General features: G+C 39.7%; 2 protein-coding genes across 14 annotated transcripts in view; one reads left to right on the top strand and one right to left on the bottom strand.

Annotated features, from left to right (window-relative positions):
* Positions 1 to 6,825, top strand: part of LOC106085912 (aldehyde dehydrogenase X, mitochondrial) — a 38,895-nt gene extending 32,070 nt beyond the window's left edge. The window contains exons 2-6 of the mRNA XM_013250388.2: positions 1,796 to 1,900; positions 1,966 to 2,066; positions 2,138 to 2,709; positions 2,780 to 3,129; positions 6,423 to 6,825. Of these exons, the coding sequence (XP_013105842.1) occupies positions 1,796 to 1,900; positions 1,966 to 2,066; positions 2,138 to 2,709; positions 2,780 to 3,129; positions 6,423 to 6,716 (1,422 nt within the window). The 3' untranslated portion in view covers positions 6,717 to 6,825. The remainder of the gene's footprint in view (positions 1 to 1,795; positions 1,901 to 1,965; positions 2,067 to 2,137; positions 2,710 to 2,779; positions 3,130 to 6,422) is intronic.
* A 120-nt stretch (positions 6,826 to 6,945) lies between these two features.
* Positions 6,946 to 27,964, bottom strand: part of LOC106085913 (uncharacterized) — an 81,006-nt gene continuing 59,987 nt past the window's right edge. For 7 of the 13 annotated variants that reach the window (XM_013250390.2, XM_013250389.2, XM_013250392.2 and 4 more), the window contains exons 3-7: positions 10,623 to 10,892; positions 10,372 to 10,563; positions 10,162 to 10,303; positions 7,901 to 8,056; positions 6,949 to 7,845 (exon numbers count right to left, since the gene is read on the bottom strand). In XM_013250390.2, the coding sequence (XP_013105844.1) occupies positions 7,431 to 7,845; positions 7,901 to 8,056; positions 10,162 to 10,303; positions 10,372 to 10,563; positions 10,623 to 10,892 (1,175 nt within the window). In that variant the 3' untranslated portion in view covers positions 6,949 to 7,430. Of the gene's footprint in view, positions 7,846 to 7,900; positions 8,057 to 10,161; positions 10,304 to 10,371; positions 10,564 to 10,622; positions 10,893 to 27,964 lie in introns of all 13 variants that reach the window. The other 6 variants (XM_013250394.2, XM_013250399.2, XM_013250397.2 and 3 more) reach the window with 3 other exon arrangements.

Raw genomic sequence — 27,964 nt, 5'->3', positions numbered from 1 at the left:
TGTGGCTTTTATGGGCCTAAGACCCTAAATCGGAGGATCGGTCTATATGGCAGCTATATCCAAATCTAGACCGATTTGAGCCAAATTAACGATAGATGTGGAAGGACCTAACACAACTCACTGTCCCAAATTTCAGCAAAATCGGATAATAAATGTGGCTTTTATGGGCCTAAGACCCTAAATCGGCCGATCGGTCTACATGGGGGCTACATCAAGATATAGTCCGATATAACCCATCTTCGAACTTAACCTGCTTATGGACAAAAAAGATCTGTGCAAAGTTTCAGCTCAATATCACTATTTAAAAAGACTGTAGCGTGATTTCAACAGACAAACGGACGGACATGTCTAAATCGTCTTAGATTTTTACGCTGTTCAAGAATATATGTACTTTATAGGATCGGAAATGGACATTTCGATGTGTTGCAAACGGAATGACAAAATTAATATACCTCCATACTTCGGTGGTGGGCAAAAAAAGAGATTAAGTTCGGCCGGGCCGAACTTTGGATACCCACCACCTCGGGTGTATATGTAAACCCCCTTTCGCCACAATCTGGTGAAAATTGGATAACCTATGCACCCAAATTCGGCACGGACATTGAGTGGTCTAATAAATATAAGTCACTATTGAATTTTTTACTTAAAATTTCAGCGGAATCGGATAAAAAAAAATGCTTTTATGGGCTTCAAACCCTTTATCGGCAGATTTCTCTGTATAGAAGCTATATCTAACTATTGTCCGATACAAACCATATTTGGGACGGACATTGGGAGACCTAAAACTACCCACTGTTTAAAATTTCAACGAAATCGGGTAATAAATACAGCTTTTATGTGCATCAGACCCTTTATCGGCAGATCGGTCTATATAGCAGCTATATCTGAATATAGTCCGATCTGAACCATATTTACGTCAGATTTCGGGAAATAACTCACTGTTGCAAATTTCAGCGAAATCGGGTAATAAATAAAGCTTTTATGGTCGTCAGACCCTTTATCGGCAGATCCGTCTATATGGTACCTTTACCTAAATATAGTCCGATATAAATCATATTTGGGTCAGTTGTCGGGAAGCCTTAACTACTCACTGTTTCCAATTTCAGCAAAATCGGATGAAATATAAAGTTTTTATGGGCATTAGACCCTTTATCGGAAAAACCGGTCTATATAGCAGCTGTATCCAAATATGGTCCGATTTGGCCCGTTCAAGAAATTAACCAGCGTGCATTAAAAAACCAATCTGTTCCAAATTTCGGCTCAATATCTCAATTTTTGAAGGCTCTAGAGTGATTACAATTGACGGACGGACAGACACATGGACATCGTTAAATCTTCTTAGAATTTTACGACGATCCGAAATATATATACTTTTTAGGGTCGGAAATTGATATTTCGATGTGTTGCAAACGGAATGACTAAATGAATATGCCCCCTATCCTACGGTGGTGGGTATAAAAATTTGATTTTGAAATTCGGTGGGGAGGGCAAACATTTTTTGGTGGGGCTATAAAATATAATATCGGCAAAAATTCATTTTTCTTTCTTTTTTGCATTAAATAAAATCTTCTTATCTCAATTTTCATATTGGCTGAACAAATCTAAAGTGAATGACTCGACTAAAACGGACGATTTAAAAGCAAAAGTATAAGATAACGCCGAATGCATAAAAATGTATAGCGTGCCATTTTCATATTTCTACATCCCAATCAGACCTACCAGAACTTTTGTATTATTACGAATCCCATATTATTACATAATTATGAAACCAATGTTGTCATATTCTTTCTTGCAGCTATTCATTAACAACGAGTTTGTCGATGCTAAATCGGGTAAAAAATTCCCTACCGTCAATCCTGCAACAGGCAAAGTTATTGTCGAAGTTGCTGAGGGTGATAAGGTAATAGAAATTGGTGGTTATACAAAAACTTCAAATTTATAACTTCTCATTTCTTTTGGTTATAGGCTGATGTAGATTTGGCTGTAGCTGCTGCCAAGAAAGCATTCCATAGAAGTTCGGCATGGCGTGCCCTGAGTCCTTTGCAGCGTACCGAATTGATGTTTAAGTAAGATCTGCACTAAGTTTTAGTTTACAACATTGTAATCCGTTGGTTTTTTTTTCTTTCTTTTTGGTTAGGCTTTGCGATCTGATGGCTCGCGACAAACATTTCTTGGCTAGCCTTGAGACTCGCGACAATGGCAAGCCCTATGCTGAGGCTTTGTTCGATGTGGAAATTTCCATCATGACCTTGAAATATTATGCCGGCTGGACCGATAAATTCTTTGGTGATACCATCCCTGCTGGTGGTTTCATCTCCATGACACGCAAAGAACCAATTGGTGTTGTAGGACAAATCATCCCCTGGAACTACCCCTTGCTCATGTTGGCCTGGAAATGGGGTCCTGCTTTGGCTGTGGGCTGCACCATTATTATGAAACCTGCCGAACAAACTCCCTTGACTGCTCTACACATGGCCGCCTTGTCCAAAGAGGCTGGCTTCCCCGCTGGTGTCATCAATGTGATTACCGGCTATGGTCCCACAGCTGGTGCTGCCATATCTGAACATCCCGAAATCCAAAAAGTGGCCTTCACTGGCTCCGTAGAAATTGGCCGCATTGTTATGGAAGCTGCTGCCAAAACCAATCTTAAACGTGTCTCCTTGGAATTGGGTGGCAAGAGTCCAGTGGTGGTGTTCGACGATGCCGACAGTATGTTAAACCAAGAAATTTGAGTGGCATTATGGAATTCTTATTTAATTTTGTTGTGGTTGCTTTTCAGTTGATTTGGCTGTAGATATTACCCACGAAGCATTGTTCTCCAATCATGGTCAAAGCTGTTGCGCTGGTAGCCGTACCTATGTTCATGAGAAAATCTATGATCAATTTGTGGCTAAGGCTGTGGCCAAGGCCAAGGCCCGCAAGGTTGGCAATCCCTTCGATGAGACGGTCTTGCAAGGTCCTCAAATCGATGATGAGATGATGACCAAGGTCCTGGGCTTCATTGAAAGTGGCAAGAAGCAAGGTGCCAAATTGCAATGCGGTGGCAATCGCATTGGCGATGTCGGCTTCTTTATCGAACCAACTGTATTCTCAGATGTTCAAGACAACATGAAGATCGCTCAAGAAGAAGTGAGTATTAGATTGTACCAAAGAAAACCAAAAAGTTTTTTTTTGAAACGCCTGCCCTCCCTTTTTATAACCATCACCATAGGATGGGGGGTATTCTAATCTAGTCAATCCATTTGTAACATCTCGAAGTATTGATTTGGGACCCCATGGAGGATATATATTCTTGATCGTCTCAACATTCTGAGTCGTTCTAGTCATACCCGTTTTTCCGTTCGTCCTTCCGTATGTCTATCCGTCGGTCGGTCTTAATCACGATAGCGATCGAACGAATTAGGGAATCAGCTTGAAATTTTGCACAGATACTTATTATTAATGTCGGTCATTGGGGATTGCAAATGGGCCATATCGGTTCAGTCTAGGATATAGCTCCCATTTAAACCGATCTCCTGATTTGACTTCCTTGAGCCCCTGGAAGGCTCAATTGTTATCCAATTTGGTTGACATTTTACACTTAGTGTTTTGATTCGACTTCCAATAACTGTGCCAATTAGGGTTTAAATAGGTCAATAACCGGATAAAGCTCGCATATAAACCGATCTCCCGATTTATCTTTTTGAGCCAATGGAAGCCGCAATTGCTATCCGATTTGGATAAAATTTTGCACGGAATGTGCAAGGATGGTCCAAATCGGTCTACAACCTGATATAGCTCCAAGATAAACCGATCTCCCGATTTTGCATCTTGACCCTTCAATTTGTGCCTGAGGTAGACATTTGGTGCGTAAAACACACAGGTGAATTGTTTGTGGAAATTTTTTACAGAATCCATGGATTATTTGGCTGAAATTTTGTACAACGGCTTCTCCCATGACCTTCATCATACGTCTCAAATATGGTCTAAATCGGTCTATAGCCCGATACAGCTCCAATTTAAACCGATCACTTTATTTTACTTCATGAGTCCCTAGGGAACAACATGAGGTGTTTTGTTATGACTTCCAATAACTGTGCAAATCACATATAACCCGATATAGCTGCCATATAAACCGATTTTGCACGTGGTGTTTTGATATCAATTCCAACAACTGCGCTTAGTATGGTTCAAATCGGTTCATAACCTGATGTAGCTGCCATATAAACCGATCAGGGATCTTGATTTCTTGAGCCTTTAGAGGGCGCAAATCTCGTCCGATTTTTGCACATAGTGTTTTGGTATCCTTTCCAACAACTGTTTTAAGTATGATTCAAATCGGTTCATAACGTGGTAGCTGTGAGCCAATAGAGCGCGCAATTATCATCCGAAATTTAGCATGAGGTGTTTTGTTATGACTTTCAATAACTGTGCTAAGTATGGCGCAAATCGGTACATAACCTGATATAGCTGCCATATAAACCGATCTGGGATCTTGACTTCCTGAGCCTCTAGAGTGCGCAATTCTCATCCGATTGGGAAGAAACGGCTTTTCTTCAACATACGTGTCTAATATCGTCTGAATCGATCAATAGCTTGATACAGCTCCCATATAAACCGATCTCCCGATGTGTTGTTTCTTGAGCCCCTACAAGGCGCAATTCATATCCGAAACTGAAATATTACACAGTGACTTCTGCAGTGTTCAGCATTCATTTATGGTCCGAATCGGACGGATAACAGTTCTTATTCAATATTCTTTGTTTGCCTAAAAAGAGATACCGCTCATAGAACTCGACAAATGCGATCCATGGCGGAGGGTATATAAGATTCGGCCCGGCCGACCTTATATATATGTTATAGCTACTAAAAAGACCAATATTTTGTTGTACACAACTGGACAATGACTTGATCTTATTAGTAAATTGCAAATTTTGCCCATGAACATTCCACTAAGGAACAGGGGCAAACTTCTCACATGTCAATGAGTGCAGTCCGATTCAAGTTTAAGCTCAATGATAAGGGGCCTCCTTTTTATAGCCGAGTCCGGACGGCGAGCCGCAGTGCGACACCTCTTTGAAGAGAAGTTTTACATGGCATAGTACCTCACAAATGTCGCCAGCATTAGGAGGGGAAAACCACCGGTGAAAATTTTATTTCTGATGGTCTCGCCAGGATTCGAACCCAGGCGTTCAGCGTCATAGGCGGACATGCTAACCTCTGCGCTACGGTGGCCTCCTGTTCTTATTAGTATTTGGTCCAAATCGGAACCTATTTCGATATAGCTGCTACGGGGCATAAGGTATGCATTTTTCACCTGATTTTGACGGAAGGTGGTTTACATGTATACCAGAGGTGGTGGGTATCCAAACGCCTTTTTACTTTTTTTCTTCAATTCCTATCATTCTTTTTTCGAGTCTGTACACGAAAATAATATGAAACTTGATTTTAGGCGAATGGTCTCAAAAGAAAAATTACCTTTATCAGGAAATATTCTACTGACAACAACTAAATATCCACCTCATCAGTGTATGGGAAGCTTAAATCATATAGCCATTGATGTTGCAATCAATGATATTGCACGCATGGGAAGTTGCAATCCCCGCAATTGTCAAATAATATAGGGAGTAATGTTGTTAGAAATAGATTTGAGAGAGTTTCAAGAATGAGATAATGACCTGCAGGTAAACAGGGATGTTGTCTATGTAGACTTTCAGCAACACGTATGCCAATTTCATAGGATGTTGAATGAGTATCACTAAAATGAGCTACAAAGCCAGGGCTTCAGCCCTCCCCTTCCCAAACGGCTAAAGCTAGAACCATGAAATTTGACAGAAGTGAAGGTATTGGGTCGTAGGCTCGAGATAAGGCAGAGTTTAGTTAGGTACTAAAAAGTTCGAAATTAATGCATGTTTCTGCAGGGCGAATGGGAAAATGAAATGATGAAATTGGGCTCAAATTAAAGAGGGTTTCGAACAAATAAAAATCGAACAGCCAATGTTGTAGTGTATGTTACAGTTTGTGTTTTAAAATAAATTCTTGACAAATATCTACTTAGTTTGCCAAATACGTTCTAGGACCTTAAACCCCGTTAACACTGCTCATCAAATCCGGATTTAACGCTTTCGTCAGCTGATTTCATAAAGGGAAAAGAGATGATCGAACCATTAAATACGGATTTAAAGAGCAGTGTAATTGGGGTTTAAAATAATTAACAGGATTCCTTAGAAACAAATGCATCCAACTTTCGACATCGTGTCGGCACGAGTTATCGTTAACCGATCGCCATAATATTTCGTTTTTGTCTTATTGTCATCAAAACGAGAAAAATGGAGCGTTTATACGTAAACACTTATTTCGCTTTTATTTGAGATTTTTAAAGTACCCTTCACATTAAAATCTACTCTCCTCTTATTGAACAAAATTTCTCTATTTCTTTCTAGATCTTTGGCCCCGTGCAATCCATCTTTAAGTTCAGCAGCATTGAGGAAATGATTGACCGCGCCAACAATGTGAAATATGGCTTGGCCGCCGGTGTTGTCACCAACGACATCAACAAGGCCATGCATTTTGCCAACAATGTGGATGCCGGTTCCGTATGGATCAATTGCTATGATGCCGTTTTGCCACAGACACCTTTCGGTGGCTACAAACACTCTGGCATGGGTCGCGAATTGGGCAAGGACGGTTTGGACAACTATTTGGAGACCAAAACGGTTACCATGAAATTGGTCTAAATTTTTAATTAAAAAAAGCTATCCACATTCAATCTTAACGGTAAACGGGGACATGTAAGCACAATAAAAACCGATAAAATAAAGAGTAAAAATACAAACATTATAAAAATCCATTTTGTTTTTTTTTTTGTTTACTGGTAAAAATATTATTATTTTTTTATTAATAAAGTTAGGCATAGTGGTTACACATTCACACATGTACTAATACATATATAATATTTATATAAAAAAAAGGATAATTTACTTATACCAACTCACGATCGTATAAATTCATGTAAAAAATTTGAATTAATTCTAACGCAATGGAAAAAAAAACCAAAATCACAAACAATAAAGTACGAGTAATATTTTGTTAAAAACTAAAAGTATTCTTTTTTAGAAATGTTTAAAAAAATTCCTTTTTTCTTAAAACTTTCGAGGCACTTTTCGGAAAGAATGTTCATAATTGGAATCTATGCACTTGGTAGAGCCAAAATGTTTTTTTTTTCAAATACCTTTTCCGAATTATTGGAATTGTTAGAAATGTTTTGTGGAAAGGACACAAAATCGGGTTTATGGAATTGAAACATCCTTGCTAAGTAGGATTCGGTATACCTGAGATTTCTATGAGAAATGTGTATATCGCAGTGTTAAACATTTGAGTACAAGACGAAGCGAGTTGAGATTGGTGGTGGGTAGATCGGGTAGCGCACCATTTCCCCCCGCAAACACTCCTTAGGTTCTTCTCTCACCTCCAGTCAGGGACATATTTGTTGTCACACTATCCAGCAGTGGAGTGGCTACTTCGCTAATGTGCGATTTTGCACTTTGGAAATCATCTTCGGATCGATTGCGCTCATCCTTAATGTTAATCTGTTGTGGTTTCTGATGTTGTGGCGAACTGAGCAAAACTTCCACAAAATCACGATCTTTGTATTTACTCTCCCGCAATTCGCGATCGAAACTCGTTTCTATATCGACCATTTGAAAATCAATGGCCAATACAAAACGCAATATCATAATCAACAGGGCTATAATCCACAGGACCATGGCCGAAATATATGAAGCCTTAAATAGCATTAAGTACACTTGGTGGGCGAAATCATGTGGTCGAATGATTGGTCTCAGTACAGACATAGCATCACCACAGCTGTAAAAGACAGAAATTAGGTTTAAAGGTTAAAACAAGAATATCAGTACTCTACCTGATGGCATCGGGTTTACTTAGATTCTCTCTCAGCTCTCTGCAAAAAGTCTTTATAAAGCCATTGGCCAAAATTAAATAGCTTAGATTTGCCACAGTCATAATGCTGAACATTATGATGGAGGGAACAACAATCCGCCACGGTTTCGGAAGTCCCCTAAAAAAGATACAAAGGATTAAAAAACTCGTTTTTTGTACAACTCAGCAGGTTAAGCATAAAACAAGTAAAAGCGTGCTAATTTCGGCCGGGCCGAATTTTAGAAACCCACCACCATGGATTCTGCTAAAAACCTATACAAAACAAATTTAATTGAAGGGCATAATTTCATTCGGCATACCAAACTCTGTCAAACCAGCAAAAACTAAAGCTTCTAGGAACCGAACAACGATGATCGAGATACCGGTTTACTTAGTACAATTGTTGGAAGTCATAACCAACCACTACCTGCAAATTTTCAGCCAAATCGGACAAAAATTGAGGCTTCCAAAGGCTTAAGAAGTCAATTCGGGAGATCGCTTTATATGGGAGCTATATCTAAATCTGAACTGATATGGCTCTGTAGGACACAAGTCCATCAACCTTGTTGAGGACATTAAGACAGCCGGAGTTTAGTACGAATATTACATGTCTCCGGTCGCCATCAGCCTCATCTAATCCAATCCTCCAGTCGGTGGTTGAAATCTTCCAGTCGATGGTTGAAAGATTGGGATTATAGTCCCTTAGTCTCCCATGTATGGACTTAGGATATGAGGGCATCCTTGGTATCCAAGCACGTGCCATTGGCCGAGAAGGAATATATTCCTACTTGACTAAACCCAGTGCTGCGCCTGGCCAGATCTCACCAATCTTCTTTAGGACACAGCGATACATCTCAATTGAGCGTTGATCGACGATAGCAATTAGTTTGTTTCGACCCCGATATGAATCCGCATCATCGCAGACTGAAGGGGCCCAGGTAATTCCGCAAGGACATCGGAGTATAAAGATGACAGTCCATTGCTATTCCACTCCACTCCAATTGTTCCTATGCAACACTGTTCTACTCCCTTGTCGACAACTACCATCACCAAGCCGTACCTTACGACATTAGCATAGGTCATTGAACCATTAGTTCTTTTGGGCATGGGACGCCCCCCAAGCGATCGCAGTCTTTTGGCAGACTGCCGTGCCGTTTCCGAATCTGGGCGTGTAGCTTTTGGTGTAGGCCGTTATGCTAATCTCCGAGCCCAATTAAGGGAGTCGCTCTCTCTATCGGTGGGAGTCTTAGGATCATTCGCGCCAAGCCTCTTAATAAACATAAGAGCGATGAGCCTTTTATTATTCCAACCTTTTAACAGCGTATTGGTTTGCCAGAGAAGGCCGATGGCAAATTATAGGCCCGCGAAAATAGAAATACTTAAGACTCAAATCCGGTATCTTCGTCAAAAGCCCCTGATGACCAGTCATCTGCCTGCTAGTGGAGCCTAGCGTAACCGCTCCACCGGTCAATGTCTAATTTGTAGACAACTTTCTACGGCTTGATACCACAACTGCAGCTGTTGGATATTTGGAGTCCATTCTAAGCCTACTCCGGGGCTCTAAATCTGCCGATCCACTGGAAAAAGACGCTGATCATCAAATACGCCCGCACCACTCAAAAGTTCAAACAAGAAGCAATTGGAGCGTTTTCGCGGATTTGTTTATAGTTTAAAAATAGTTTAAGCTTTTCAAATATGGAAATCCGTTAAAATTCGTTTTTGAGAAACTTCATCGGAATGCCTAAAAGTATGCAATTGATTTGTTGATATATTAAAATAGCTGAACCCGGTCTGTGTCGCTGCGACTTCATTTACAAAAGGTGGAACAACATTTTACATTATACTTTTTAAGAGTATTTACCGAAAGAGGTCATAAAGCGATATATGTATGTCTTCTATAACATATAACCTAACCTAATTTTACATTTACAAGCCTGCTGAAGGTGTATTTTTTGAAGGCACTCCCTTTTATTTTTGACGTTATATATACTCCATTACTGTAAGGTATCTGTGAAGATCTAACCATCTGTGAATATAAAAAAAAAAAAACATTTCACATCTATTATTCTGTTTCTAGCTTTTCGAAATATTGGTCCAAGACCCAATATGTTCTTAATCCATCTATTCCCGCCTCTGTTAAAAGAACCCCGCACAGAGAAACACTTGGTCCATTTTTGAATTTATAATACCAAAAAAATAAACAAACTTAATTTTATAAAAATTCAGTCACCAAACTATACTCACCATTGTTTTTTGACACCCGACTGGAATATGAAACACATGGCAGTCCATACAATAGCTACAATTTCCGATAGAAATGGAAACCCATATATATATTGTACGGCGAGATTTTGATTCCAACGGGTCTGATGAATATCAATCGTCACTGCATATGAAAGAATAAAAAAGAAGAACAATAAGAAACCAGTCTCTTTTTTATTACACTCCTCTTACTGTGCGATAGATATTTGCGGTCCTTTTCTATATTAAATTTAACTTTTGGCACTTTGGTAGGTGCAGTCGATTTTTCATCACCATCCACCGCGCTCTCATCGTCGGTTGTGATTGAGGGTGCGTCAGGTACATTTGAGTTTCGCGTTTGAAATACATGGGCAATTTTGCGAATTTTTGGTTTCTTGGTGGCAACTGAAAAAGTGGTAAAATATATTTACAAGACTACGAGCATTCATGGATAGATCTCTCACATTTATCTGCATCATTGCTTAGGGGCATTATCAAGGCATCCGGTTTAATATCGTCTAAGGCAGCTTCGGTGTATGACTCATTGATGATTCTTCCCAAATCGTGATAGAGCAAATCCTTTTCCCTATTGTCCATTTGTGTAAAATCCCTTTCACGAAATGCTAATTTGGCACCAATGAAACCATTGTAAAAATCACCCGATAATTTGTGGATCGATATGCTCCAAACAATTGAGATACCCGCCACCATTATCATCAGACATATTACGAAGTCTGAAAGAGAGAAAAAAAAACCAAAAAATTAGGAATTTGTTTCAATATTCAAATGCAATACATTATTAATTCTTAATCGGTTAGTATCAAAGAAAATTAAATATATGTATATGTATGCTCTGTAAAATTTGCGAACTTTTTACAGACAGACGGATATGACTAGAAGGGCTTAGAACGTTATGTTGATCAAGAATATACAGATGGATATTTCCATATTAGTAGGCCGCTTGTTTGAACCATTGAGTGGAGCGGACGCACGAATTTTCTGTAACTCGTTGTATGTCATTATTTTTGGAGGAAAAATGAAAGTCACTCCAGGATAGCTGCGATAGAGGTATCCATTGTGTCTATTTCCAGTGGAGCGGCAGATCTAGAGCCCAGGAGTAGGCTTAGAAGTGGAAACTACGGAGCATTCCCTAGTGCCAAGCCAAGGGGCAAACAGCGACCGCCATGGTGAACCCCAGAGCAGGTTAGTCTAAGGAAGGACTGCAGAAAACTACGCGATTGGGACAGCTATAAGGCTGAGCTAAGAAAATATAAAGGCGAGCTGAAACAAGCTCAGAACAAATCCTGGGTAGAATTCTGCAGCTCCGTGGAGGATACATCTGAGGCCTCTAGACTATGGGATATTCTGTCCTCAAGACCTATTATGGAGGCCACCGTAGCGCAGAGGTTAGCATGTCCGACTATGACGCTGAACGCCTGGGTTCGAATCCTGGCGAAACCATCGTAAAAAATTTTTAGCGGTGCTTTTCCCCTCGTAATGTTGGCGACATTTGTGAGGTACTATGCCATGTAAAACTTCTCTTCAAAGAGGTGTCGCACTGCGGCTCGCCGTTCGGACTCGGCTATAAAAAGGAGGCCCCATATCATTGAGCTTAAACTTGAATCGGACTGCACTCATTGATATGTGAGAAGTTTGCCCCTGTTCCTTAGTGGAATGTTCATGGGCAAAATTTGCAATTTGCAAGACCTATTACGGTGGGGTATATTCAGAAGTCAGAGAATGTATGGACAATGTCTAGTGAGCAAAAAAAAAAAAGGAACTACTCGTTGATACACATTTCCCGCGAAATACTCCAACAGACAACGTGGCGCCAAAAGAGGTCCTCACTGGTATGCATTCGTCGGAGGTTAGTAGAGAAATTGTGTCTTAGCCGAAAATCTCTTGGGCGATAAGAAGTTTCGACTCCTTTAAGTCGCCAGGCCCTGATGATGTATCACAGGTTGAATTACAAGCTGTGTCTGATAGACTGGTTACTTGGCTTAGGATGATATACTCTGTTTTTATCAGCATGTCATATATACCTGTGGGATGGAGGAAAACGAAGGTAAATTTCATTCCGAAAGCAGCAAAATCATACCACACTAAGGCGAAAGATTTTCGCCCTATTAATCTGTCATCCTTTAAGCGGAAGACTCTTGAGAGGTTGATAGAAACTTATCTTGAGACAAAGATCCCTGAAGATCGCATGTCGCGGCAGCAGACATCTATACGGATGGTTCCAAACTAAACGACCAGGTGGGCTTTGGGGTATACTCTAAAGGTCTAGAACTGATCATATGGAAAGGGTTACCCGACCACTACAAAGTGTATCAAGCAGAGATCCTTGCAATTAAGGAAATGGTGGAATGACTAAGATATAATGTCTTAACGACAATTGGTATAAATATCTTCTCAGACAGCCATTAAACATATTTTTGAACACAAAAACCGCTCTCGACTGTCGCAGATCTCTCAACGAGATGGCGGAACAGGTCAAAATTCAACGGTTCTAGAAGCCGGGCCACAGAGATATTCCAGGGAATTGCAGAGTGGGCGAGCTTGCGAGACTAGGAACTACCTTACACATTCCAGGGGTAATGGAATCTGTGGGTATGCCTCTAGTGACACGTAAGCTAAGTTTTCAGGACCAGGCCCGAAGGACAACGAATGATAGATGGTCACAAAGATGGGGCTATGAGCATTTCAAAACTATGTGGCCTAATCTAGACTTGCTAGACATTGCTGTTATTGGCTAGAACAGACGTCTCAGTCATTGTGTCCGTCATGACAGGTCACTGTCTAATCGGAAAACATGCTGACAGAGTTAAGGTTGCCAGCAACGACTTTTGCAGAAGCTGTGAGGATATCGAATAAGAAGAGACCATAAAACACCTTCTGTGTGTGTGTGTCCCGCACTAGCAGTCAGAAGGAGTTCCACTTTAGGTTCTTATTTCTTGGAGAACCTGTCAGATTTAGCGGAACATTCGCAACTTATTGGGCTTTTTAAAGCGATCTGGATGGTTCAACGGTACGATCTAGAAGGCATCTTCCTTCTTCTGTTCCTGTGGTAACCCCAGAATAGTTACCCCTACAAAAGAAAATCTAATTCAACCGAACGAGTAAACGAGCTGGTGAATGAAAAGGAACGATGCGAACAAGTTAAAGTTTTTTCAGAGGTAGGCATTGAAAATTCCAAAGTTCTTCTTTCTGATCACTTGATATCTTAAGTGCTCTTTATAATTTTCGATTTTCAATTGACTTGTCATACAAACCGTTTTGCAGCCCAATGATAGAGATGTCATTGACATATGGTGTATCTTTGCAGAATGGAAAAGGGATATTAATCTTCTCCCTTATCATAATGGCATAGTCATCCTAAACGAAACATACCAATAGCTTCCCCAAGTGGTGACACTGCCCAACTCAGTTCAATAAAATCGCAAAATATGTTGAAAACAAACATTCAGTGCTGAAACGTTCGACATTTTATTGAAATTTCTTCGGCTCGTTTCGTTTTGATTTGTCTTTAATAAAATTGGCTATGATATCATTTGACTTTCAACAAACAACAACAAATACATTGTAGAGGGCGAAGAAAAAAAGAAAGACCCATTTGTTCTTAGGTTTCATTAACAAAAGTAAATATATAGACAAAGAAAATAACAAAAAAACCGCCACAGCAGAAGTAATGAAGGGAACTAATAGACAATCGATAGACAGCACCTACAAGTTTATACCATGTCCGAGGACAGCAGAGTGAACTATCAAAACAATCAACATACAATATTTTCAAATGGGAAAATAAAACCATTTATCCATTGTTTATGAGGTTGCGAAAAGGAAATGAGATCAACTAGCAAAATATGTCAATTATGAAGGTCACAACATTCACTGCTATGAAGGTATATAACATTATGTTCATATATCCAAATGATGTAGTTGGAGAATTTCGCCGTCAGTCGCCACCATCGTCGATTTTGCTCCGGGAAAATCCTATACTATTCCGGAGGCCACCGTAGCCTTTAACCTAGCCTATAACGCTGAACGCCTGGGTTGGAATCCTGGCGAGAACATGAGAAAAAAAATTCAGCGGGGGGCATAACCTCCTAAAACTAGCGACATATGTGAGGTACTATGTCTTGTTAAAAATTCTTCCAAGAGGTTTCGCAGGAGGAGACCCTTTATCATTGAGCTTGAAATTTGTATCGGACAGCAATCAGTGATATGTGAGAAGTTTGCCCCAGGTCCTTAGTGGAATATCACTCCCCTAAGTTGGTTCATGTCTGGTATTGTGTCTCCACCTAAGTGCTAACAGATACCGGCACTTAGGTGGAGATAATACCAGACAGAAGAGGAATTCCTAATTAATTTTTTTTTTTAGAGGTTACTTTATAGTTTTTAGAGCGCACAACAAGCCGATTACTGACTTAGGTGTATGTCCATAGTGGCATGGGGCGGATTAATATCTGCACCCTCTTTTCAACCTAACCTAGTGGAATGTTCAAGAATTTATTTGCATTAGCAATTCGTTGGAAATAAATCGATGGTACCAGAAATGCCGAAAGTCATTCACTCCAAAATGTATTCGTGAAGATCGTCCACCTTCTATCATTTTACCGGAAGCCATCAACGTAAATTAATAAAGCAAGAACGACTAGTTCAATATCGTAAGATTGTGCCAGCCATTGTGACTAATAATAGTTTGAGCAATGTTCGCTCCCATTGGATCCCATCTAACTTAAACAGTGCTAAAAGTGGGCTAGTGTCGATTAATGCAAAGTAGATTTTGAAGATGTTCAACCTATGAAACTTGAAAGTGTAGGTACACTGAAAATATTTTTGTCCTAATTTTAAAGTAACGAACCAAATATCAGCTAACTTTATTTAAAGATGATCAATCTTTTTATGAAAACAATCCCTATGATAAAATCATTTTTCTTCACATTAAGAAATTTTTATTTAAAATGGTAGGTTAACAAATCCTTAACGTTGAGTTTTGTTATTAAAGACAAAAATCTAAAATGAATGTCAAAATATCGTTGAAAGTTAGGAAAAACGCAAAATAGCCTAACAAATAGGAACGTCTTTAAATGTTAAATTTTTTTAAGTTAAGATGCTAATATAAAAGAAAAAGAATTTTTCAAAAAATATTAATTGGACAGTCTTGTATAACGTAAAATAAGAGTCAAGCAGTGATCAAAATTTGAAACGGATGATTATCTCCGTAAATAAATTAAATTTAAAGACAGAATCTTTATTTTAGTTTTGGATATTTCGCTCACTTTCGTTGCTTTTATACTACAAATAAAGAAAAATCTTAATTTTTTGCCAAAATTTTTTTTCAGTGTTCACGTTGCGTTGCACAAATAAATACAGAGTAAAGAGATTACACCTTGAAAACTTTTTATACCCTCTTCATTTGGGGGGTAAACTTACTTCTGCATTCAGTTGTAACACCTCGAAATATTGATCTAAGATCCTAGAAAATATGTATAGTATTTTTAGCCGTCACACAGTGGGAGAAAATAAAAAAAAAAAAAAAACAAGTAAGAGCGTGCTAAGTTCGGCTGGGCTGAATCTTATATACCCTCCACCATGGTCGCATCTGTCGAGTTCCTTGCGCAGTATCTGTTTTTAAGCAGACAAAGAATAATGAATAAGGACGTAGGAGGAGCTATATCAAGTTATAGTACGATTCGGGGCTCAAGAAGCAAAATCGGGAGATAGGTTTATATGGGAGCTGTATCAAGCTATAGATCGATTCAGACCATAATAAACACGTATGTTGAAGGTCATGGGAGGGGCCGTTGCACAAAATTTGTGCCAAATCGGATGAGAATTGCCCTCTCTATAGGCTCAAGAAGTCAAGACCCAAGATTGGTTTATATGACAGCTATATCAGGTTATAGACCGATTTGAACCTTATTTGACACAGTTGTTGAAAGTCATAATAAAATACGTCATGCATTCCAATGGGATAAGAATTGCGCACCCTAGAGGCTCAAGAAGTCAAGACCCAAGATCGGTTTATATGGCAGCTATATCAAAACGTGAACCGATATGGGCCATTTACAATTCCAACCGACCTATACCAATAACAAGTATTTCTGCAAAATTTCAAGCGACTAGCTTTACTCCTTCGGAAGTTAGCGTGCTTTCGACAGACAGACGGACGGACATGGCAAGATCGACATAAAATGACGCGACGATCAAAAATATATATACTTTATGGGTTCTCAGACGAATATTTTGAGTAGTTACAAACAGAATGACGAAATTAGTATACCCCCCATCCTATGGTGGAGGGTTTAAAAATGGAGATGGGTTGGACACAGGCTGCGAAAATCCCCAAATGATATAGCTAGACAAACGTGAGTTTGTAAACCACAAGGTGACCGATGTAAAAAACGTCCCAGAGGCTCATCGCGAAGAAATTAACTGATGTAATGTAATGTCTATCAACAAGCACCTTGGTCTCAAGTCAAGGCAATAGTTTAGGATCGTAACAAATTTAGGCTGAAACAACAAATAATCATTGCACCTCTAGTTTCTCAAGAAGTAACATCGGGAGATTGATTTTATATTGAAGCTACACCAGCTTATGTACCAAGTTGGACCATACTTAGCTTTTATATTGGAATCCATAATAAAAATCATTGTGGTAAGTTGGATAACATTTGATCCTTCTGGGGTCTCTAATTCTCTAATATCTACTTGTCCAGTAAAGAGTACACGTTGAACAAAAAAATTTAATTTAAAAATTTTGCATTACATGTTATATGATACCAGCGCAGAGGTTAGCATGTCCGCCTTTGGCGCTGAACGTCTGGGTTCGAATCCTGGCGAGAACATCAGAAAAAAATTTTCAGCAGTGTTTATCCCCTCTTAACGCTGGCGATATTTGTGAGGCACATCTCCCCAAAGAGGTGTCGCTCTGCGGCACGCCGTTCGGACTCGGCTATAAAAAGGAGGCCCCTTATCATTGAGCTTAAACTTGAATCGGACAGCACTCAGTGATAAGTGAGAAGTTTGCCCCTGTTCCTTAATGGAATGTTCATGGGCAAATTTGGATTTGTTATATGATACTAGTTTTTACTCACACGCTGACCTAATAAATACCAAAAAATAAATCTATTTTAACCAAAGCATTCTATTGACCCGAAAACTCAGAGTTCAACGTATTGCCTATATATATACCGTATTTATAAAAATTTAATATACATAAACATATACATTGGTATTTATTCTATGAGTATATGGCATACTCTCACCTACAAATATTCCATATAACACCATATTTCATGCATGACTAACTACAAATTCCGCTTATTCGTTGATCCCATCGATTGGGGATTGATTCACTTAGCAAAAAATGTTTAAATAATAATAATAATAATAATAATAACTATGTACAATATCGGCTCAGATCTGGATATAGCTCCCATATGAAGCGATCTCCCTATTGGACTTCTTGGGCCTCTGGAAGCCACAATTTTCGTCCGATTTGGCTAAAAGTTTGCACATAGTGTGTTGATTTCTAACAACTGTGTCCAGTACGGTCAAATTGGTCTATAACATGACATACATCCGATATGGCTGAAATTTTTGCATGCAGTGTTCTTTTATGGTATCCAACAACTGTGCAAAGCTCCCATATAAACCGGTCTCTCGATTATCCTTGTTCGGTTCCTAGAAGCTTTAATTTTTGCTGCCCTTCAACTCAATTTAGTTTGTATAAATTTTTAGCAGGATCCATGGTGATGGATTACCAAGATTCGGCCCGGCCGCTTTTACTTGTTATAATTAAGAAAATAAATTTAAACTTTATTTATAAAAAGTCATATAAAATGGAGGATGTGGTGAGGGTTATATCGTCCCCGTACCGCAAAAAGATATAAGTGACAAATTTTGTAATTTTCAGTTGTTAATATATTGGACTCAAATTTAAAGTCTTGGGAAGTGCAGTGGTTACCAAATAAAAGTGGAGCCGCAAATAAAAGGCGTTTAGAAGTACGAAGGTCATATCCACATTTAAGGACACCCAAAGGAACTCCTCCGGACGGAATTATGGGTCGATTGGAAAATATAGGTTTTAAATTAAACGACTTTGAGAGAATGTTACGGATTTGATATATTGTAATCACTCTACAGGCTTCAAAAATTAAGATATTGACCTGAAATTTGGCATGTAAAACTTCTCTCCGAAGAGGTGTCGCACTGCGGCACGCCGTTCGGACTCGGCTATAAAAAGGAGGCCCCTTATCATTGAGCTTAACTTGAATCGGACTGCACTCTTTGATATGTGAGAAGTTTTCCCCTGTTCCTTAGTGGAATGTTCATGGGCAAAATTTGCATTTGGACGGATAGACGGACAGACACACGGACGTCCTTAAATCGTCTTAGAATTTTACGACGATCCAATCCTTTGTAGGGTCGGAAATTGATATTTCGATGTGTTGCAAACGGAATGACTTAATGAATATACCCCCTATCCTACTGTGGTGGGTATAAAAATTAATATTTATAACCAAAGTATTTTATTCAAAAAATATTACGTTCCAATCTAGACTATATCAAGCAAGGGGTTTGAGGTGTCAAAAACAACTCTGTTTCAAATTTCGTTGATATCGGGTATTAAGTACAATTTGGGCTGATTCTTTCTACTTTTAATCTCAGATCTGGACCATATTTAGAAAGTGTGTTAAGGACCCTTACACAAATCCCTTTTCTAAATCGGATAACAAATGCGCCCATTATGTGTCCAAGAAAATATATTGGGAGATCGGTCTATATGGCAAATATATCCAAATATGGTCTGATCTGGACCATATTTGGTCCGGAAGTCACAAAGCCATCATCATTGTCGGAGAGAATCTTAAAATTTGTGTCTTTGTGGAGGCCACCGTAGCGTTAAGGTTAACTTGTCTGCCTATGATGCTGAACGCCTAGGTTCGAATCCTGGCGAGAACATCAGAAAACATTTTTTAACACTGGTAACTTTTGTGAGGTCATGCAAAAAAACTTCTCTCCAAAGAGGTGTCGCTTCGGACTCGGCTATAAAAAGGAGGCCCCTTGTATTAAACTTGAATCGGACAGCACTTATTGATATCGTCTGCACTTATTGATTCGAACGCCTGGATTCGAACCTGACGAAAACATCAGAAAACATTTTCAGCGGTGGTTATCCCCTCCTAATTCTGGTGACTTTTATGAGGTTCTTTCTTCTTCTCTCCAAAGAGGTGTCTCTTCGGTCTCGGCTATAAAAAGGAGGTCCCTTGCCATTGAGCTTGAACTTGAATCGGACAGCACTTATATGAGAAGTTTGCCCCTGTTGCTTAATGGAATGTTCATTGCAAATTTTGCAATTTGCATCATCCAAATTAATTGTTTTTAACTTATAACTACGTAAAATTAACATCAAAAACATTGTCGCTGCGACTTTGTGAAAACTAATCCAACTGTTTATAAACATTTTTTATTACGATTTTCAGGTCTTTGCGATTTCCTACAAAGCCTTTTGCCTGCACTTGTTTTATAGTATAACATATAATACGATTTACTTATGATGTGCTAATTTCGTGCTATATGCGGATTGTTCATTCCCACAAAAGTAAACAATTGGCCAACAACGAAGGTGAGAGATGTTGGTGGCGTATTATTATAAAAACCTACAACATTTAAATGCTATCAGTACTGGCACGCATTTTCACACCTCACGTCAGCACTCGATTAAAAAGAGAACAAACAAGAATATTTCAAAAGCCGTCAGACATGCCTCCGAATGGATAACCGGATAATCCCAAAAAGACAAGAAACTGACAGCCACCATCAATTGGTCGGTTCTCTCCAAAATTAGTGCTGACAACAGGCACAGGCAAATATATGTGGATATATTTATTGTAAAATTTATTTGTCTTTAATTTAGGAAAATAAATTTCAAATTAACTAGCACATTGTGCGTGTACCCTAGGTTATATCGATATGTAAATAACTCTCAAATAGGGAAAAATATCCAAGATACCATGCATCTTTTTCGAAATACGCATAATATTGATAACAAGTAAAAGCGTGATAAGTTTGGCCGGGCCGAATCTTATATATCCTCCACCATGGATCGCATTTGTCGAGTTCTTTTCCCGGCATCACTTCTTAGGCAAAAAAGGAAATAAGAAAAGATCTGCTCTGCTATTAGAGCGATATCAAGATATGGTCCGGTTTGGACCACAATTATATATATTATATGTTGGAGACCTGTGTAAAATGTCAGCCAATTCGAAAAAGAATTGCGTCCTTTGGGGGCTCAAGAAGTAAAATAGAGAAATCGATTTATATGGGAGCTGTATCGGGCTACAGACCGATTCAGACCATAATAAACACGTATGTTGATGATCATGAGAGGATCCGTCGTACAAAATTTCAGGCAAATCGTATACCTCTCAAGAGATCAAGTTTATATGGCAGCTATATCAGGTTATGAACCGATTTGAACCTTATTTGACACAGTTGTTGAAAGTAAGAATAAAATATGTCATGCAAAATTTCAGCCAAATCAGATAGGAATTGCGCCCTCTAGAAGCTCAAGAAGTCAAGTCCCCAGATCTGTTTATATGACAGCTGTATCACTTTATGAACCGATTTGAGCCATACTTGGCACAGTTGTTGGATATCATAACAAAACACGTCGTGCAAAATTTCATTCCGATCGGATAAGAATTGCGCACTCTAGAGGCTCAAGAAGTCAAGACCCATGATCGGTTTATATGGCAGCTATATCAATACCAACCGACCTACACTAATAAAAAGTATTTGTGCAAAATTTCAAGCGGCTAGCTTTACTCCTTCGGAAGTTAGCGTGCTTTCGACAGACAGACGTAAGGACAGACGGACGGACATGGCTAGATCGACATAAAATGTCGCGACGATCAAGAATATATACACTTTATGGGGTCTCAGACGAATATTTCGAATAGTTACAAACAGAATGACAAAATTAGTATACCCCCCATCCTATGGTGGAGGGTATAAAAATAGGAAAGATCAACTGAAAATGCGTTTAACTCGAAAGGCCATACCACGGTAAAAGTTAGTATGTACAATAATTGAAATGGATACATCCTCTTAGCTTGTATGTTCCTTACAGACTCAAGAATGGTTCAACCGACATACTCCACATAGAGTATAATCATTATAGGGTAAAAACCCTTCCCCTTAAACTAATTGTCAAAAACGCCAAATCTCGAAGATGATTGAGGCGATTCAAGTGAAATTTGGTTTGCACTCTTATTGTTATCTAAAAACAAAACTGGGGAAACCGCCCCACCTCCAAAACCCGAAAAGTGGACATAAAAGCCAATCATGACAATATGGGATTCAAATAAAAGGTATTTGGTAGAAAACAACCCTGCTATCCAATTTTGGAGCTAAGTGTTTGGGACTCAAAGGAAAGGTATTTGAGATTAAAAAACAAAGCTGATATCCAATTTTGGAGCCAAGAGTATGGGGGGGCGGTCCCACCCCCCAAAACCCTTCCTAGCTGGACATTTACCGACAATGTCAATAAGCGACTCAAATAAAAGATATTTGGGAATTGGGACTGAATCTGATATCCGCTTTCGGGACCAAGTGTCTGCTGGGTCGCCCCACCCTAAAATATTACTTATTTGCCGATCATATCAATAAAAGGCTCAAATAGAAAATTTTTGAGAGTAGAAAACAAATCTGATATCTATTTTCAGGGCCTAGTGGTGGCTGACCGCTCAACTCTAAAACCACCTCGAAGACAACCCCAAAGCCTGACATGTTAACCGATCGGTTGAAAAGAGGGTGCAAATACTAATCCGTTCCATACACCGAGGCCAGTAATGGGCTTGTTGTGCGCCCTAAATACAAAAAAAAGTAAACTCGAAAAAGAAAATCTAAGTGAGTTCCATGCCACTCCCCTAAGTTGGATCATGTCTGATATTGTGTCTCCACCTAAGTGCCGGTATCTGTTAGACGCTAAAGCTGGGCAATGACAAAGGAAATGCTCCAACGTCTAGACCACTTCTCCGCATTCCCTACATATGCTATCGCTTGCTGCACCGATTTTACATAAGTGAGCTCGTAGTCCCGTTATGATACCAATAGCTATACTGACCTCCTTCTTGCTTCCTTTCAGTAATAGCCTTGTCTTCTCACGGTCTGGATCCCCCCATAGGATTTTCGCCGTCCTACCGACCGTTTCGCTGTTTCACAGTGTTGCATGTGCTTTCCTTGCCCACGCTCTTAGCTCGGACTGCGTCGACCCGAAAGGCTTCGGATTAACCAAGTTTATTGTCGGCGGTCCTCTGGTCTTCACCGCCAAATCATCTGCCCTTTAATTCCTTCTTACTCCGTTATGGCCCGGCACCCAAGCGATGCGGATTTACCATCCTCAGAGAAGGCGTTAATCTCCTTCTTACACTGTAAGACTGTTCGTGACCTTACCGTCCTGGTTGTTATTACCCTTATGGCAATTTTGCTGTCGGTAAAGATGTTCACACTTGACGTCCTCAAGTGTACCGTCAGTCCAAGACTATGCCGCTGGCAGCAGTGCCTCGAACTCGACCTCAAGGTTCATCTTAGGTATCCGATCGGAAACCTCTTCCCTTCCCTCCAGGTTTCCTATCGGCGCCTCGACTATACCGCGATAGTATGAGCTGCTCCCAACCTCAATCAATTCTTCCGTCGCCTTAAGTCTCATAGCCGCAGTGGCTAATTCAGACCAGTGCTCTAGTGGGCGTGGTCCTCATGGCTCCGCCTTTGCCAAGACAACATATTCTCTGAACCTGCTGTATGGTCCTTATAGTGCACTTTTTCTCCATAGCAGTCCACCAAACTACAGAGGCGTAAGTAAGTATTGGTCTAATCACGCTCCTGTAGAGCCAGTGGACTATCCTAGGATTCAGGCCCCATTTCGAGCATGTGGCTTGTCTACATAGTGTCCAACATCTGTGAGACCTCTCAGTACGCTCCCGAATGTGAAGTTTTCAAATTCACTTTCCTATCCAAGATCACGCCTAAGTATTTGACTTTGTTAGATATCAAAATCCTCTTATTGAGGAAACGTGGTGCGTTAAACTGGCCCACTTTTGTCTTCCTCGTGAACAGGCATATTTCAGTTTTCTCTGGGTTAACATTCAAACCTCTGGGTTTAGCCAAGTCATATGCCATATACAAGACCCTTTCGGCCCTTCTGCACAGCTGGTTCGGATCCTTACCTCTTAGAAATATTATAACATGGTAGCAGACGTCATCATCTATAATAGGTCAGTTGTGGTGGTCACCCATAGGAATGGCGATAAAATGCCCCCCTGTAGCGTGCCTTGTGCCACTTTCTCCCTTATATTTATGCCATGCGGCACACAATTTATCCACCTGTTCCTTAGCATATGGTTTATCCAGTCTCTAAGGACCGGGTCCACCCGGTACTGGTCTAAGGATTGGATCTGTGTGTCGCTCCGCACGTAGTTTAAAGCCCCCTCGATGTCAATGCATACCGCCAGTGTGTACGTTTTGGTATCGAAGGATTCTTCTATTTTAAACACAACCTCGTGCAGCCAACTCTTTATCATGGTGTCCACAATACGTTCCATGGTTTTGAGTAGAAAGAACGTAAGGCTTATAGGTCTGTTGGCCTTTGGTATCGCATAATTTGCCTTGCCGGGCTTGGGTATAAATACCGCCCTTGGCTCCACGCTGTGAAAATAGTTGCCTGATGGGGCACCATATAGTCTGCCTCTTTCTGTAGTAACGCCGGAAATATTCCACCAGGTCCGGGTGACTTAAATGTTTTGAAGCTCCTCAGGGATTCCTTCACCATAAATTCGGTAATTATAAACCTTCGGTCAACATCATTATTCCAAGATTCCGGTGTCTCCGGTATAAACTGAGCCCTGCAGAGCCTCAAACTAGTGTAAGCCAGTTGGGATTGTAAATGGACCAAATTGGTCCAGATATTTTCATATTACATTATACTATCCTTATAGGTCTAGAAGTCATTTGGAAACTTGGCCAGACACTTGGTCGCTCATCTTATTACCGTTAAATTTGGTTTTTAAGTCAAGGCAGCTCCCAGCTTTGTCCAAATTTGGAAATCAGATTCGTTCTCCACCACTACACTCAGAAAAATAAGTTTGCTGATATCAGAAAACACTGTCGGCTGATTTAAAATTTACAGTTCCTAAGCTTCAAGGGGAAATCTTTCGATTTTATGTACGCAAGGCCATTCCCATATATTAATGTAAATTTTTAGCAATTTTGGGAGTTATTATACCCACCACCGAAGGATGGGAGTATATTCATTTTGTCATTCCGTTTGCAACACATCGAAATATCCATTTCCGACCCTATAAAGTATATATATTCTTCATCAACGTAAAAATCTAAGACGATCTAGCCATGTCCGTCCGTCTGTCCGACTGTCTGTTGAAATCACGCTACAGTCTTTAATAATAGAGATATTTAGCTGAAACTTTCAACAGATTCTTCTTTTGTCCATAAGCAGGTTAAGTTCGAAGATGGGCTATATCGGACTATATCTTCATATAGCCCCCATATAGACCGATCCGCCGATATAGGGTTTTAAGCTCATAAAAGCCACATTTATTATCCGATTTTGCTGAAATTTGGGATAGCGGGTTGTGTTAAGCCACTCGACATCCTTCTTCAATTTTGTTTAGATCGGTCCAAGTTTGGATATAGCTGCCATATAGACCGATCCGCCGATTTAGGGTCTTAAGCCCATAAAAGGCCCATTTATTGTCCAATTTTGCCCAAATTAGGTACAGTGTTAGGACCTTCGACATACTTCTACAATATGGCACAGATCGGTCCAGATTTGGATATAGTTGCCATATAGACCTTTTATCGATTAAAGACCGATTTGGACCGTACTTGACACAGTTGTTGGAAGTCTTAACGAACACCATGTGCAAAATTTAAGCCAAATCGCACAAAAATTGTGGCATCCAGGGGCTCAAGATGTGAAATCGAGAGATCGGTTTATATGGGAGCTACATCACGTTAAAGACCGTACTTGACACAGTTGTTGGAAGTCTTAACGAACACCATGTGCAAAATTTTAGCCAAATCGGACAAAAATTGTGGCTTGCGGGGGCTCAAGAGTCAAATTGAGAGATCAAGTTATATGGGTGTTATATCAGGTTATAGACCGATATCAACAATACTTAACACGGTTATTGGAAGTCCTAACAGAACACCGGAGTGCAAAGGTTGTCATATCCGCCTATGACGCTGAACGCCTGGATTCGAATCCTGGCAAGACCATCAGAAAAATTTTTCAGCGGTGGTTTTCAGCACGCCGTTCGGGCTCGGCTATAAAAAGGAGGCCCATTATCATTGAGCTTAAACTTGAATCGGACTGCATTGATATATGAGAAGTTTGCCCCTGTTTCTTAGGGGAATGTTCATGGGCAAAATTTGCATTTGCAACAGAACACTACATGCAAAATTTCCCAATGGGATTACAATTGCGGCTTCTAGGGCCTAAATATGTTAAATTGGGAGATCGGTTCATATGGGAGTTAAATTCAAATCTGAACCGATATGGTAAATTTGCAATCCCCAACGACCTACTACTTCTTGAGATTCTAGTACAGTCAATTATAAGACTTATGTTTTGTTGTACTGGAAATGTCATAAATAATAAACAAGTAAAATTGCAAGCGGCTAGCTATATGAGTTCGACCGGTATCGTGATTTCGAAAGACGGACGGACGCACATGGCTAGATCGAACGACTAGATTATGGGTATAGTTACTGCTGTCCTATTTTCAGTAAAATTCATGTTGTTGTAGCAAACTTTTTGCGGTTTTTACTAACAAAATGTCTCTGAGTGTTTATACTTCTTATAACCTCCACCATAAGATGTGGGTCTGAGATCCAACAAAATATATACATTCTTGATCATCTTGACATTCTCAGTTGATTTAGCCCTGTTCGTCCGTCCGTTCGTTCTTGATCATTACTTCTTGCCTCTAGAGAGTGCAATTCAGATCGGATTTGGCCGAAATTTTGCACCAAATGTTTTAATTTGACTGCCAACAATTATGGTCTAAATCGGTTCATAACCTGATATATTTTATACATAAAAATCAATTTGTGTTTGTTTGTAGGTTTGTTTGTTTGTTTGTTTGTATGTTTGTGTGCTCCTTATAGACTCAGAAACGGCTGAACCGATTTTCTTGAAATTTTCACTGATGGTGCATAATGACCCTGTGGTAAAAATAGGGTACTACATTTTTTGATATCTGAAGGGGGGCAGACCTTCCCCCTTACCCTTATTTTCAAAAACGCTAGATCTCGGAGATGGGTGGTGCGATTTAAGCAAAATTTTGTGTGCCTCATATAGCACCCTCAAAATAAAAATTGCTATCCAAATTTCGGATGGGGTACCTAGGGGGGCTGCCCCACCCTAAAACGTACCAAACATATATTTAGACCAATCACGACAATATGGGACTCAAATGAAAGGTATTTAGGATAAGAAAACGTATCTGATATCCAATTGTCGCACCAAGTGCTAGGGGGACTACCCCAAGCCCCAAAACACCCCTAAATCGGACATATTTATCGACCATGGCAATATGGGATTCAAATGAAAGGTATTTGCAAGTAGAATATGAATCTAATATCCAAATGTGGGGCCAAGTTTCTGGGGATCCACCCCTTTCCCAAAACACCCCCCAAACAGGACTTATTTACTGACCATGGGAATATGGGTCTTAAATAAGAGGTATTTGAATGAAGAATACGAATCTGATATCCAAATATGCAATCAAGTGTTTGGCGGGCCGCCTCTCACCAAAAACATTCCCCAAAGGGGACAAATTTACTATCATAGCAATATGGGGTTCAAATGAAAGCTATTTGAGAGTAAAGCACGAATTTGATATATTGGGTTGCCCGAAAAGTAATTGCGGATTTTTTAAAAGAAAGTCAATGCATTTTTAAAAATAAAACTTAGAATGAACTTTAATCAAATATACTTTTTTTACACTTTTTTTCTAAAGCAAGCTAAAAGTAACAGCTGATAACTGACAGAAGAAATAATGCAATTACAGAGTCACAAGCTGTGAAAAAATTTGTCAACGCCGACTATATGAAATTACTTTTTGGGCAACCCAATAAATATTCGGGAAAAGTGTCTACAGGGCCACGCCCTTTCCACAACACCACCCAAATAGTAAATATTTTCTGACAATTGCAATATGTGGCTCAAATAAGAGAGTTTTTAAAGTGAAACACGAATCCGATATATATTTTCAAAGCCAACTCACTGAGTGGCCGCCCATCCCCCAAAACACCCCCCCAAGCCGGTCATGTTTGCCGAATATGGAAATATGGGTTTCAAATTAAAGGAAGTAGACCACGTATTTGATACCAACATTAGGGACCAACTGACTAGAGGACGTCCCACCACCATAACAACCCCCAAATAGGACGTATTTGCTCACCAAGGCAATTTGAGTCTTAAAGAGAGTGGAACTATATATTCATAGTTTTTAGGGCCACACCATAAACCGGACATATTTGCTGACTTTTGCAATAAGAAGTTTAAAAGAGATTAGAAAACGAATTTGATATCCATTTTTGAGGCCATGGCAATATGGGGTTCAAATAAATGATACATAGTTATATGGGAATTAAGCACGTTGCTGATTTATTTTCGTGGCTTCGTGTTTGGGGGACCACCCCAATCCTCAAAACACCCCTAAATCGGGCGTAATTACCGACCATGTCAATGTGGAGCTTAAATGAAAGGCAT

This window comes from Stomoxys calcitrans, chromosome 2 (genome assembly GCF_963082655.1).
Source record: "Stomoxys calcitrans chromosome 2, idStoCalc2.1, whole genome shotgun sequence".
Classification (NCBI taxonomy): Eukaryota; Metazoa; Arthropoda; class Insecta; order Diptera; family Muscidae; genus Stomoxys; species Stomoxys calcitrans.
The sequence above is the reverse complement of the archived record's forward strand: the minus strand, read 5'-3'. Positions and strand labels throughout refer to the sequence as shown.